Source organism: Emydura macquarii, unplaced genomic scaffold (assembly GCF_026122565.2).
Source record: "Emydura macquarii macquarii isolate MOO-44397 ecotype Brisbane River unplaced genomic scaffold, CSIRO-AGI_Emac_v2 contig_1027, whole genome shotgun sequence".
Taxonomy (NCBI): domain Eukaryota; kingdom Metazoa; phylum Chordata; order Testudines; family Chelidae; genus Emydura; species Emydura macquarii.
In genome coordinates this window covers 4,721,482-4,734,308 of record NW_027131164.1, presented here as the reverse complement: position 1 = coordinate 4,734,308, position 12,827 = coordinate 4,721,482, and the positions used below count along the sequence as shown (strand labels likewise).

The 12,827-nt window shown below is 44.6% G+C and overlaps 1 protein-coding gene across 1 annotated transcript; it reads left to right on the top strand.

Annotated features, from left to right (window-relative positions):
- Positions 1-7,458: 7,458 nt before the first annotated feature.
- Positions 7,459-10,058, top strand: RHOB (ras homolog family member B). Its single transcript, XM_067544716.1, has one exon. It carries the CDS (start codon positions 7,883-7,885, stop codon positions 8,471-8,473), a length of 591 nt encoding a protein of 196 aa, XP_067400817.1. The 5' UTR covers positions 7,459-7,882; the 3' UTR covers positions 8,474-10,058.
- Positions 10,059-12,827: the final 2,769 nt, after the last annotated feature.

Sequence of the window (12,827 nt, the reverse complement as noted above, 5' to 3'; positions counted from 1 at the left end):
TCTTCTTCCTGTTCTTGAAGATCAATATGACCTTTTCTTTCCTCTAACCTTCCCTCTCTAGTTTTCTTTTGGACACTGATTCACCTAGGACAGTTCTCCACCACTCTTGAAGGATTATCATAAGCACTCTTTTTAAAGGAATGTTTGTTTCTTAATTTAGCCAGCCAATCAGCAAAGAGGACTGAATGAGATCATTGCTTTTAAAAGCAATCTACTTTATTTGTAATGGAATGAGGGTGAAAACATCAGTTATGCAATCCTGCATCATACCACATAGAGGTTGCTTCATGCACTTCCTCTTTCCCCATTTCTATTATGCAAGACTGCTACTTAAAATTCCTTCCCTGAGTAAAGTATCTTTGGATCAAGCTAATTTAGTGCTTTGGAAAGACTGACGGTCCAGGAGGCTGAAGCTCTTTAGTAAGCTATGTAGCCAGGACAGCATAGGTGACAGCAGCAGATCAAACTGCCCCAGGCCATAACACCAATATATCCTTTTTCTGATCTGAAGGGACAATTTAGAGAAGTGAGGCTAGTCAGTCTCCATGATCTCATCAATCTAGCGAGGAAGGATGGCCCAGTGGTTCTGGTGCTAACTTGAGATTTGGCATCAATGCCCTGCTCTGCCACAGACTTCCTGTATGGCCTGGAGCAAGTGATTTAGCCTGCCTGTGCCTCAACTCCTCATCTGTGAAACAGCATTTCCCTACTTCCCAGGGGTGTTTAGAAGATAAATAGGTTAGATAGTGCGAGGCACTCAGTTACTGTGGTAATAAGGGCCATATACGAAGCAAAGGTAGGTAGATTTGGCCTCTGCTGACAGCATCAATTGCAGGGGTGTTAATTTTTAATGCAGATACTTATCCTTAGATGCACAAAAGGAATTAGGTTCCCAATGTCCAGCTTTGGCACTACTGCAATGCACAAACGTGCTGCTGAACCGTGTCGGTGCCTAAACTTACTCTACAACTACGTGTTTGCAGTAAAAGTTCTCCAGGCACCCAAATTTCTGCCTTTGGGCATGCGCACTGCTTTTACACTAGCCGTCCAGCCACCTATCTCACACCTAAGCCCCAGAGTAATTCATGCACCAGGGGAAGACAGGCATTTGGATGTTTAAGTGGGCTGAGGGCCCGATCCAGTCAGAGCCCTCTGAGCATCCCGGTTTGGGCAGGGGGACAGGTGGCAGAGCTCCCTCATAACTTTTTGCCCAGTGGTTAGGGTGCTGCACTTGAGATGTAGGAGAGCTGCTGTTCAAGTCCCCCCTCTGGGGGGGGGGGGGGGGAGGGAAGAGATTTGAACAGGGATCTGCCACTCCTCACAGGTGAGCACCCTAACCAGTTGGCTATGGGATAGTCTATGGGGCTCCTTCAGTCTCTCCTGTTGAAGTTGTTGCACTGTGGACAAATTAGTCACTGGAATACAGGGCTGGATCTTGGGTCTCCCACATCCTAATCACAGACTATCAGAGTCATTCTCATGCTTGTGCTCACTTTCTCTCAAACACTTCTCTCTGACCCAAATTACCCTCCCTGGCCTCTTGCATAAAATAGTATAGGTGTCTAACTCTAAAGAGGATTCCTGCCTAAGAATTGCAAGCAGAGAGAGGCACCTCCCTGCAGCTTGGACTTAGACGCCTAGTTCCGACTTAGCTCGTGTCCTGGTGATCAGCATCTCCAACTGGCTTGCTTACATGGCTTCCTGCCTAGCACGCTGGCTTTTCTGAATCACAGTCTAAGGCGCCTCTCTCTCCCCGTTCACTATATAGGAGCTTAGGTGTCTAACTCTCTCTTTGTGAATTGCAGGGATGTTCTAGGCGCCTAAAATGAAGCACTGTGATGCTCAGTGTCACATTAGCTAACTTCTTTTGTGCATGCAAGCCTTATCTGCTAATGTCTGGGTGTAAGCAGACATTCATTTAATTTTATATAAGCTACTGAAGAGCTATCTGTTTGTAACAAGGGCTTAAAGTTAAAATAGTTTTTGCATAAGAACATCAAATTCATGACTTGGGTTTTTTTTTTTTTAAAGTTGAGTGAATTTGGAGCCCTGAGGACATTCTGACGTTACTTTATTCTGATTAAGTAAGTTTACTGTTGATTGTACATGTCCTCCTGGGTGTCATTCAAGGATATTTCTCATAGCCTTACCATTATAGTAAAGTAGCTTCCTCTAAAGTAAAAGTATTTAGACTGAACCAATTGGGGCTTAATTCTGCATGGTGCTAAGCACATTGTAGGTTTACACTGTGGTCGGTTACACACTTATTTAATGTATCAGGCTAATTCCTCTTTGGTCAGGATATACTCTGACATGTACTGCACCTATTGTGTGCCTTTTATACAAAAATACCCTATTCTTGTTCAATACCTGTTTTGCGTGTTTGCATTTCAGGAAAGTATCTAACTTATTCCTCCATTTTCAGCATTTGACTGTTAAATTCAGCTTTTCTCATGGACCTGTGAATGCAATAAATCTGCCCCAGCATGAAATGAGCATTCCAGTCCTTATAAAAGCCCTAAGTTCTTCCCTTCCATCAAATAGCCCCATACTAATTATTTGAGCCTTTCTTCTCACATCTACTCAGAGGTTTCTTAGCATATGATTGCAAAATAACCATATTAGGCCAAATTCTGCTTTTCTTATTTCACTGGGATTTTTGCCTACATTGGGATCTTAGGATAGTGGTCTTAGCATCATGGGAAGAGAGCATGGAGAACACACAACGTTGTTACCACATAAAATTTCCTCAATAAGTGTTACACCACAACAGGAAATGAACTTACTTGCCTAGTCATTTACAAAGTGAGAAGTGATTGCTTCTTAGATAGGTTTTTATATTTTTAGTGTATGTCTGTACTTGAACATAAATTGTCTGGGTTACATAGATACAACTTATAAAATCCTTCAAAGAAAAGGACAGAGGAAATATATATTATCTGGGCATGTGCTCTAGATCTTTTTATTTAGGTTGTCATCTCTAACTCAAGCAATGCAATTAGATTAGAGTGTTGAAGTAAAAACAAAAAACTGAATTTTGAATCAGACCATTATGTATGAATGAAAGCTCAGAAATAGGGAAAGCACAAGATAACAATGAGATGATACTGTTTGTTGTATCCACCTATTGTGTCTCATTTTCTACTTAGATTATGACAAATTTGGAGCAGAGACCATGGCCTGGAAGATTCTCAAAGGTATTTAGACTCCTTGCTTCCATTGAAATCAATAGAAGTTAGGTACTAAATACCTTTGAGGATCAAGGCCCATCTCTTTGTTTGTACAGCACCTAGTTCAGCAGGGCTAGAGCCACTAGATGTTACAAATAATAAATACACACAAATAGCAATAAAAGTGTATGGGTTACAGAAACGACATACTGCTGTTAATGATCACATATATAGTTGGTATAGGTGTATCTGGGACAAAGCAATTAATAAATGCATTTCCCACAAAGTTCAGTGTAGTGTTAATATAAATGAAACTTCTGTGTATTTAAATAAATGGTCTTTAAAGAAACATCTAAATGAATTTAGTGCTGATAAAAGGTAGCATTGGTTGCCCTAAAGAGCAAAGACACCCCTGGCAGCTCGCCTCTGTTTAACTCTCTTCAAACCTTCCCTCCCCAACCCTAGCCTATCCCTCCCTTCGCAGTGTCTTGCCAATTTCATCAAGGGTAGAAAGAAAGGAAATGAAATGAAACAAATACCATTATCCAGTGGGATTTTCCACCCCCTCCTCACTTTATTTCCCCACTGCTTAATTTTTAAACAATTAAGTTGTCTTCCAAAGCAACACTATCTGAAATACAAAGAACAAAAGAACTAGATAATACAGGCCAAACTCAGCTCTGAAAAATGTATGGACTTCAGTGGGACCCATTTGTACACACCTGAAGGTAGAACTGGCCCTTTAATAACATAAAATACCTTGTGAAAGAGGAAAAGCTACCTGGTCCCAGCTGCCTATTTTTATTTTACTTTCCTGCTTTTCCACCATTGCCCCCAATTACCTCCTTGAGAAGGAAGCCCAGGCACAGATATACATTATTATCCCTTTAGCTCAGTTTACAGACACTGATGCAGTCCCCCATCTCTGCCCCACACAGAATTCTGATGCTGACCACCTTTTTTCTGTTACTCTGGCTGATGCATTGCTCAAACAGGAAATCAAAGGACCTACATGCATTTCCACTAACAATCATTGCCTTCTTGAAAAGGATCACCTCACATTTTCCAGGGCCAGATGAATATATTAAGCACCAAGGAAGACAATTCAATGCAGGTACCACACAGCTGTCCCCAGCAGCCTCAGCTCAGAATCAAATTGCTTTTCTGGGTTTATGTCTTGACTTTAGGGTAATGTTTATGGACTGAAGGCACTGTTGGTGTAAGTGAGCATGTTTCACTGAACGTGGCCCACTGGCCTTATCTTTAATTTGTATATTTAAAGGCACAGAACCTTGATAGTAATTGCACTGATGCTGATGTTTTATTGGGATACTGAAGCTGAAGTCCATTCTTGGGCAAAACTCTCAGTGCTCAGTGGGAATTTTACCCATGTAGACACTATTCATTTGAATCACTGGTCATTGGTGAGTAGCTCCAGTGATTTCTATGGACTTTCTCTTGAAAAGCAAATTAAATCAGAATCAGGCTTACTAACTTCAAGGGGACTACTCGTGTGAGTATGGAGAGCAGAAGCTAGACTCAAATGCACACAGATAACTCACTGGCATTTTGGGAAAAGAACAGACCGGTGTATTTTTTAAATTAATAAGCAATACAGTTCTACATTCTTCGTTTCAGAGCACAGATATGTCGGACATAACTAACTATTCAGCAGTTTCCCTCACTCTAGTTTATTCATTTCCTTTTTTACAAAATGACAAAAACTAATTTGAGCTCTGATTCTTCATGGAGTCCAAAAGCAAGTAAAAAATCATCAACAATAAATCTTAAACTGAATACATAGAAATACTTACAAAAATATTCACAAATTCTCTTTCTGCCTCTCCAAATGCAAAAACTTTAACTTACCAGAGCAGACCATTAGGATCTCCACACGGTGGCACTAACCTCCAATGAAAAAAATCAAACAGTTTTTGTTCATATGCTCAAACTTGCAGAAGACAAAGGTAGATAATATGGTTTAAATTATGCAGCTAATGAACTCGGATTATCTTTTTAAATGATACATGGCTGTACTTGTTACAAAAACCAATTATCTCCTTATAGAACAAGAAGCAAATGTTCCACTATTAAAAGGATCTGTCTTCATGAGAAGTGAGATCTTCTTTCTACAGAGGTGGCTAACCTCTTGTTACGGGTTAGCCCAGTGAGTGGTTTCACAGAGATACCACCACCTTGAAATCTAACCAATTAAAAGTGTATTACATATTGACTCCCTCTGTTAAGTTTTGGGGCTTTACAATCATATTTTTCCTGGGTTGTTTTGTTTGTTTGTTTTCAGACAGAAATGGGATTTTGAAGTGGTGGTGTCCCTTTAATACCAGCATGATCCTGACATCACTCAAAGTTAATACATGACCGTGCTCTGTATAGTTGTAATAGCTTCAATGTGAAAGATACTACACCAATCAACACAAAAGGATTTACAGCCAGTTACAAAATAGGATCACATAAAACAGTGCTGGAAATGATCTAAGTCATCAAATCCATCACCCTGCAAAGACAAGATATAGATCCCTGACAGTGGGGGAAACGAAAAAGAGAGAAATCCTTATAGAACATTAATTTAATTCAAATGTATAGGATTAAAGGAACCATAACCACTTTTGTGCGATTGACAAGACACTGCTGTAGTAGTCTAAGAGACGTACCCTGTCACACCCTAGAAATAGTAGACTTTCATTGAACTGCCCTCTACTCTTAATTTCCAGTAGTATTTGTCAGGCATGTTAATCAATAAATTAATATGGAAGTTAAACAAAAGCAAGAGGCAAGTGATTCAGTGCACCAATGTTTTGATGATGGGTGCTATAGAACAGTGGTTCTCAACCAGGACCCCATCAAATGTTACATGCATGTAACATGTTTTATTACTATATTTAAAGGGGGGAGTGGATAGGTCCTGTTTTTATTCTTAGTCAGTAACCTAAATTTAATGGTTTTAACTAACCACTCTAAATAATCCCTGAGGACTCCAGTTTCATTTTCTCCAGTCTTTACAAACTGTCTCTGCTAGTGGGATTATTAATTATTTTATTTTTATTTGCTGGTCCCTGAGTGGCCACTTTAGACAGGTTTCACTGTTCACACACAGTGAAAATGAAAAATATTTTACAGTAGTCATGGGTCTAAATGATGAAAGCTGCGTGCTCTGCACACTCTATTAACCATGTGCAATACTGTCACAGGTAGAGCATTTCATTGCAGGTCAATGTTTGCACAGAGCAATAAGGCAAAACTGGGCACATGCTTCTTTCTGGCCTGCTTTTTCCCCCTCTCCAGCAAAGCAACTTTCCTAGTAACATGCCAACCTAACTATGCATTATAGGGACCACAATAGCAATAGAAAAGGAGAAGCAGAACAAAACAAACTGCATCATCACAAGCTGATGAACTTGTTCCCAGACAGGCTGTGGGGGGGGGCATGATGGGAGGGTGATCCCTCAAAATATCTTTATCTGCTTCCGCCTCACTGGCAGCCTGGTAAGTTTAGCAGGTGGAAAGTGTGACATTGGTAAAAATAACTAACTGCAGCTTGTGAGTGAGGACAGGGGGCTGGGATGGGAAGGAGCCAGCTTGAGCCCTGCTCCGTGGCTCCTCTCATAGCGATTCAGCACAACTGCTTGTGAAGCTCTGAGCAACACTGAGTGGAGGGAGGCAGGCAGGGAGGGAAATCTCTGTGCCGCTCAGGAAAGTTTGAGGGGACTCGCTCGGAAGAAGTGGGTCCCCTCCTGGGAAGAACACTGATTCCGAACGGTCACCCCAAGAGCAGAGCCGGCCCGCTCCCCTGTCAGTCCTCCCCCACCGACCCCCCGCTTTGGGAGGGGGCAGTCCCCGCCCAACTCGGACCAGCCCACCCTCAGCACATCCCCGGCCCCAAGCACTTGCAGCACCGAGCCCGCCGCCTCCCCCCCATTGTTGGCTGCCCGTCATTCCTGCCTTGCCCCGCCTGGAGCGCCTGCAGCTCCCCCCACCAATGGCTGAGCGCCTTCAAAAAGATGACCTCACCCTTCGGCTTGCGATTGGCCGGCTATATTAAGAAAGTAGCCGGCCCCTTTAAATACCAGCGCCCAGCCGCCGGCAGCAGCAGTACAGCGGTGGCCCGTGTTCGTAGCGCGGTGGGGGAGCCGAGCAGTGGCTATCGTGTCGCTAAGAGCCGCGGCAAAACACAAAAAAAAAAAAGACCTTGCCCCGCGGCAGGGAGGCGATACACCCTGGAGGGGCTGCGATAGAGGCGCGGGGGGAGCAGGTGAGAGGCGAGCTCTGAGCAGAGAGGAGACGCCAGGCTGCCTGTCCCTCGGGGGGGAGCCTCCACCGTGCCCCTTCTGCAGAAGGAGGCGGCGAAGAGCGGCTGCCAGGCAGCCTGCACACCAGCCGGGCGGCGCGGCCACCCCCCTCCTCCATCGCCACCCCGGAGGGGAGAGCGCGGCAGTCACAAAGCCCCCCGCCCCGAGGAGGAAGAAGGAGCAGCGATCCCACATCATCATCCTCCTCCCCAGCGCGCCGGGTGCTCGGGCCGGGAGCGAGGAGGGCGCAGCGAGAACCCCGCCTCGCCTCGCCCGTCCCGGCTCGCCACGGTGCCCTGTAGCAAGCGAGAGGAAGGCGGCGGAGGAGGAGGAGGAGGCGGCGGCGGGGAAGAAGGCGCCTCCCTCGTCCTGCTGCACAACAAGGCGAGCTTGGCCAGCCTGGCCATGGCGGCGATCCGCAAGAAGCTGGTGGTGGTGGGGGACGGGGCGTGCGGCAAGACCTGCCTGCTGATCGTCTTCAGCAAGGACGAGTTCCCCGAGGTCTACGTGCCCACCGTCTTCGAGAACTACGTGGCCGACATCGAGGTGGACAGCAAGCAGGTGGAGCTGGCCCTCTGGGACACGGCCGGCCAGGAGGACTACGACCGCCTGCGGCCCCTCTCCTACCCGGACACCGACGTGATCCTCATGTGCTTCTCGGTGGACAGCCCGGACTCGCTGGAGAACATCCCGGAGAAGTGGGTGCCCGAGGTCAAGCACTTCTGCCCCAACGTGCCCATCATCCTGGTGGCCAACAAGAAGGACCTGCGCAACGACGAGCACGTCCGCAACGAGCTGGCCCGCATGAAGCAGGAGCCCGTGCGCACCGAGGACGGGCGGGCCATGGCCGTCCGCATCCAGGCCTACGACTACCTGGAGTGCTCGGCCAAGACCAAGGAAGGGGTCCGCGAGGTCTTCGAGACGGCCACCCGCGCCGCCTTGCAGAAGCGCTACGGCGCCCCGAGCGGCTGCCTGAACTGCTGCAAGGTGCTATAGGGCGCGCCGCGCCGTGGGGCTGCGCTCGCCGGGCGGGGAAGCTGGGGGGTGGGGGACGGACGGATGCTGAGGGAGGCGATGAAGCGGGGGGAGGACGGACCCACGCGCTCAGCCCAGGGGATCAGGCGGGGGAGAGCTGCGGCGCCGGAGGGAGCCTGCGTGTCCTGAGACCACGGCGGCTGCTGCTGCTGCTGCCGTCCCCTGGGCAAAGCCGACCGCTCACGGACTGCTTGAAAGGCAGCGAGAAAAGCGGCGGCTGATGCTGAGATGTAGGCAGCAGGAGGGCGGGGTGGGGGGAGAATGGACCCAGCTCTTCCCTGCAGCGGGGGAATTATTCCCCCCGCACCTACTGCGCCAAGACCAACAGAAAGTTGCTTGACCGTCTCCTTTGTGAGAGGGGCTGAACGCACGTGAGACACTTGGAAGAGATTTTCTCCCTCCTGGGGGGAGCGGTGTGGGTGTATGTGCTCGCTCCTCCTAGCCCGGGCCCTGAATGCGTTGGGGTGGGGCGCTGCCTTTCTCAGACTCTTCCTGCCGACCACCACCAGCAAAAACCCCTCTGTGGGGCGGATCTCCTGGACTGAGCTGACCTCCGATGTACCTGCTGTGTAACATAGTTCTTTGAGGACTTGGATCAAGAGGGGAATCGGGGAGGGGTGGGGTATCCAGTGTGTATATACCTAAATATTATTTTTGTTTGAACTGGGATATCAAAAAGTGTTTATTTAAAGTGAAGTGGGGAGTGGGTGCCAAACCACTTGACCCAGCTTGAATTTCAGTCATTGAAGAGAACAGACACCCCTATCCACCCACCCCAACACTGTCAAGAATAACTAAAGCCTGCTGCTTAACGAGCTGAACTGATTCCAGTTGTAGAAGTCACCCGGCTGACCTAAAAAAGATTGAGCTGCTGTCTTGTTCTCTCCCTAGACATCAATCTTCTGATGGCAGTCACAGCAGGATGGGAAAGGGGTGAGGAGAAATGGGGACAACGTTGCCATGTATTATCCCGGTGCCTGCTCCTTCAGTTAAAGTCGTCTTCTGCAATTGTGTTGCTTTGGTTAATTTAAATAAAAATCTTTATTTTTCAAAGGAGAACTTACTTTGCACAGCTAGGTGTTAACTTCTTAATTTTAACACTTGTCAGCTGCATACAGCACTGTAGCATTATGAACACTTTTGACGTAGTAACCTCATCTGTTTTTGGATTTAAAAAAAAAAAGTCAAATAAGAAAATAAAACCACTGTATTTCTCTTGAAAAGTAAGTGGAAACACTGGCTCCTTCCCCCTCCTCCCAGAGCAGTTTAAAGTATTTGGGCTTATTTAAAATTTCTTTTCAGAGAGCAGCCTTTGAACCTGTGCCTTTCTGGTTCAGAGAACAAACCTATCCATCTATTTTTGTCCTTTATGAGGTATTTTGGTTTCCCTTTTTGACAGTGGTACTAAGACGGTATAGGGTATTTTTGTTTTAATGAACTGACATGGCAAAAGCAATGAGACTTATATGATGTTTACATAAAGTTATATAAGCTGTGTATGCAGTTTTTTTATGTAAAGTATTAAAAGACTCTATGATGACATTCATGACAAGTTTCTTGTGGTTTAATGAGTGACCTGAAAAAAGCTGAAGCTATTATCTGCATAAAGTGACTAATTTCACAGATATAGTTTGAGATTGGTAGGGTTGATTTGTTTGTTCTTGGGATTGCAAGTCTTTTGAAGCAGAATTCTGTATTAATTATATTTTCTGCAACATATTGGCTAACTTTGAGGGGAATCTTTCCCGAGAGACCATTTTCTGCTTCTACAGTAGGGAGATGATTGCAAATTCTCTCAGGTGGGGGCGGGGAGAGAAGTGTTTTTGTTTGTATATGGAGTGTCTTTTGTTTTTTGTCTGAGATGATGTCATCTCCATTTCCTCAGTAAGTAACCAGTACAGAAACACAAAAATCCTTTGTTCTGCTGGGCGAGATCAGTGATTCTCCCCACTTGCTTCCACAGGCTCCTGGTATTCTTTTCCACAGGTTGTCACTGGCTGTAGGGACAGACTCTTTCCCTTTGAACTGAATTAAATTCAGGCATCCACAGTGCTATTGTGGGATTGCTGGAGAGCAACCATGTATACTGTTACGTTACAGCTTTTTTTCCCCTTTGTAAAGCAAAACCAATATGTTCAGTTTCATGTAGACTTAAAGGAAAAAGTAACTACCAGCTGCAAAACTTCTCTGGTTATATTATATAGTCACATAACATCTCTCTTGTAGTGAATATACCGCACATCCCAATACAAGCTCTGGATGGTGATTATATGTAAGACGGGCTAGCTACTCAACTCCTGTTTCACCATAGGATTCACTTGCTTACAATTCAAAAAGAGAGGACACACACCAGAGCAGTCCAGTAAAATCCCTTTTTCCAAAGCATCAAATGTAGTCACCGGTTCACGTGTATGGTTGAAGAGGTGGACCTAGTTAATTTTCTGCTAGTAAATGCCCATTTTTCTTTTCCTCTTGGCCTGGTTTACCTGGGATTTTTCTTTGGCAGGTAGAATATTCCACCGGTAGTGCCACTTTTATTTGAACACGTATGTGGGGTAGTCTGACTGTGGACATGACATGTAGCTATGTCCACCTGCAATTATCGTATCTATTCAAATACCACTTATTTTAGGGGAGTCCTTTTTGAGTGATCAGAATATTTCACCATTCATTACAAAATATACTGTATCCATCTAAAGTAATGTAGTACATCTCTCACTGATTCATGCACAAAATTATGATCTCTCATCCTTGTGCAAAAACTTAGAGAGTCCCAAAGAAAGGTCTCATTATATTAAGACCTTGATATGATTCTCCTTTTACCCCAATTTTATAGCAGTGGACCCCCATTGACTTCAGCAGAGTTGCTCCTGATTTGCACTAGTAAATGATGGAAGAATCAGGCCCTTCACTTACACAGAGTCTGAATCTTAACTTGTACACGTGGGATTATAAACCAAGTAAATGACAGTTGCCAAAGCACAACACATTTTGTGGCACTTGCTTTGTTTCACCAGAGGGTCTGATCCCATGGTATTCAAAGGGAGTTTTGCCATTGATTTAAAATGGAGCAGGGTTGGGCCCATTGTTCTATAGATTGGAAATGCAATCAGTAGAAATGACAGAGGAAAAATACCTGGTATTGTATTTAAACTAGTTTTTAAAAAATCAATACATGTCTTTAGTGGCTTTAATTGCTTTTAAAGATTTTCAGTGGAAAATACTGACATTTTTAATTCAGGCAAAAATATTGGCCAGGATTTTTCAAATTAATGATTTTGGGGTCTCAATTTTTGGGTTCCCAACTTTAGATATTCTAAGGGGTGATTTTCACAGGGGAATGCTCATCAGTTAGTGACAATCAGGTCTCTTTATAGTGTGTTAGTTTGGGCATCTGAAATCTGAGGTACCGAAAAAGATCTAGTCGCTTTTGAAATCTTGTGCGTTATGTTTAAGGGGTTATTGTCAAAGACTCTATTTCTGCAAATATTCTAATTCAAATACTCTAATTCTGCAAATTTCTGAAGTGCAAGCCTAGACCTTTAGCATGGAGATCCTCTGTGTAATTTGAGCCAAAATTGATAAACTCAACATGGGACCTTTTTCTTTCAGCTGATTGTGATAATACTGGTATTTTGCACTTAAAGTAGCACTTTACAGTTTTATCAGGCTGTGCAAAAATATCTACTCTTCAGTGTCCAAGTGAGGTAAGTATTAATATTTCAATTGTACACATTGGGAAACTGAGACAGAGGAATTAATTACTGTATCCTTGTATAATGACATATACCAGTGTTTACTACTGAGGTGCTTAGGAGGCAAGTACATTCATGTTGGACTTCAATTGTATTTTGCCTGAGTAAGGGCTGTAGTGTCTGGCTCAAGGGGGAAAAAATCCTGTAAGAAAAAGAATCTGTTTTAACTGAGCACAACCTTCTTATACCATGTGTTAACTTATGAATGAAACTATAGTGAGATCATATAAGAGTCCAGTTGTGTGGATCAGATGGCAGGACTGGAGCCTTAATTTGCTGTGTCTTGTGCTGTACACTGCACATATTCATTGACATTAATACTCTGATTAAGGAGTACAGAGTATAAAGCCAATTGTCTCCTCCTTTACGTAGTCAGAACTCCTGTTGATTTCAACTTGAGAAGTTGGTGGGATGTTTGCTTGAGTAACCAGTGCAGCTTCAGACCCGAGATGTCCAACTAGAGGTCCCTTTTGAATCCAAAGATTTCTATGATTTGTGTGATCTGAACCTGAAGTAGCCTCGGGAAGTTTTGTTAGCTATCCCCATCCCCTCTGCCCTCA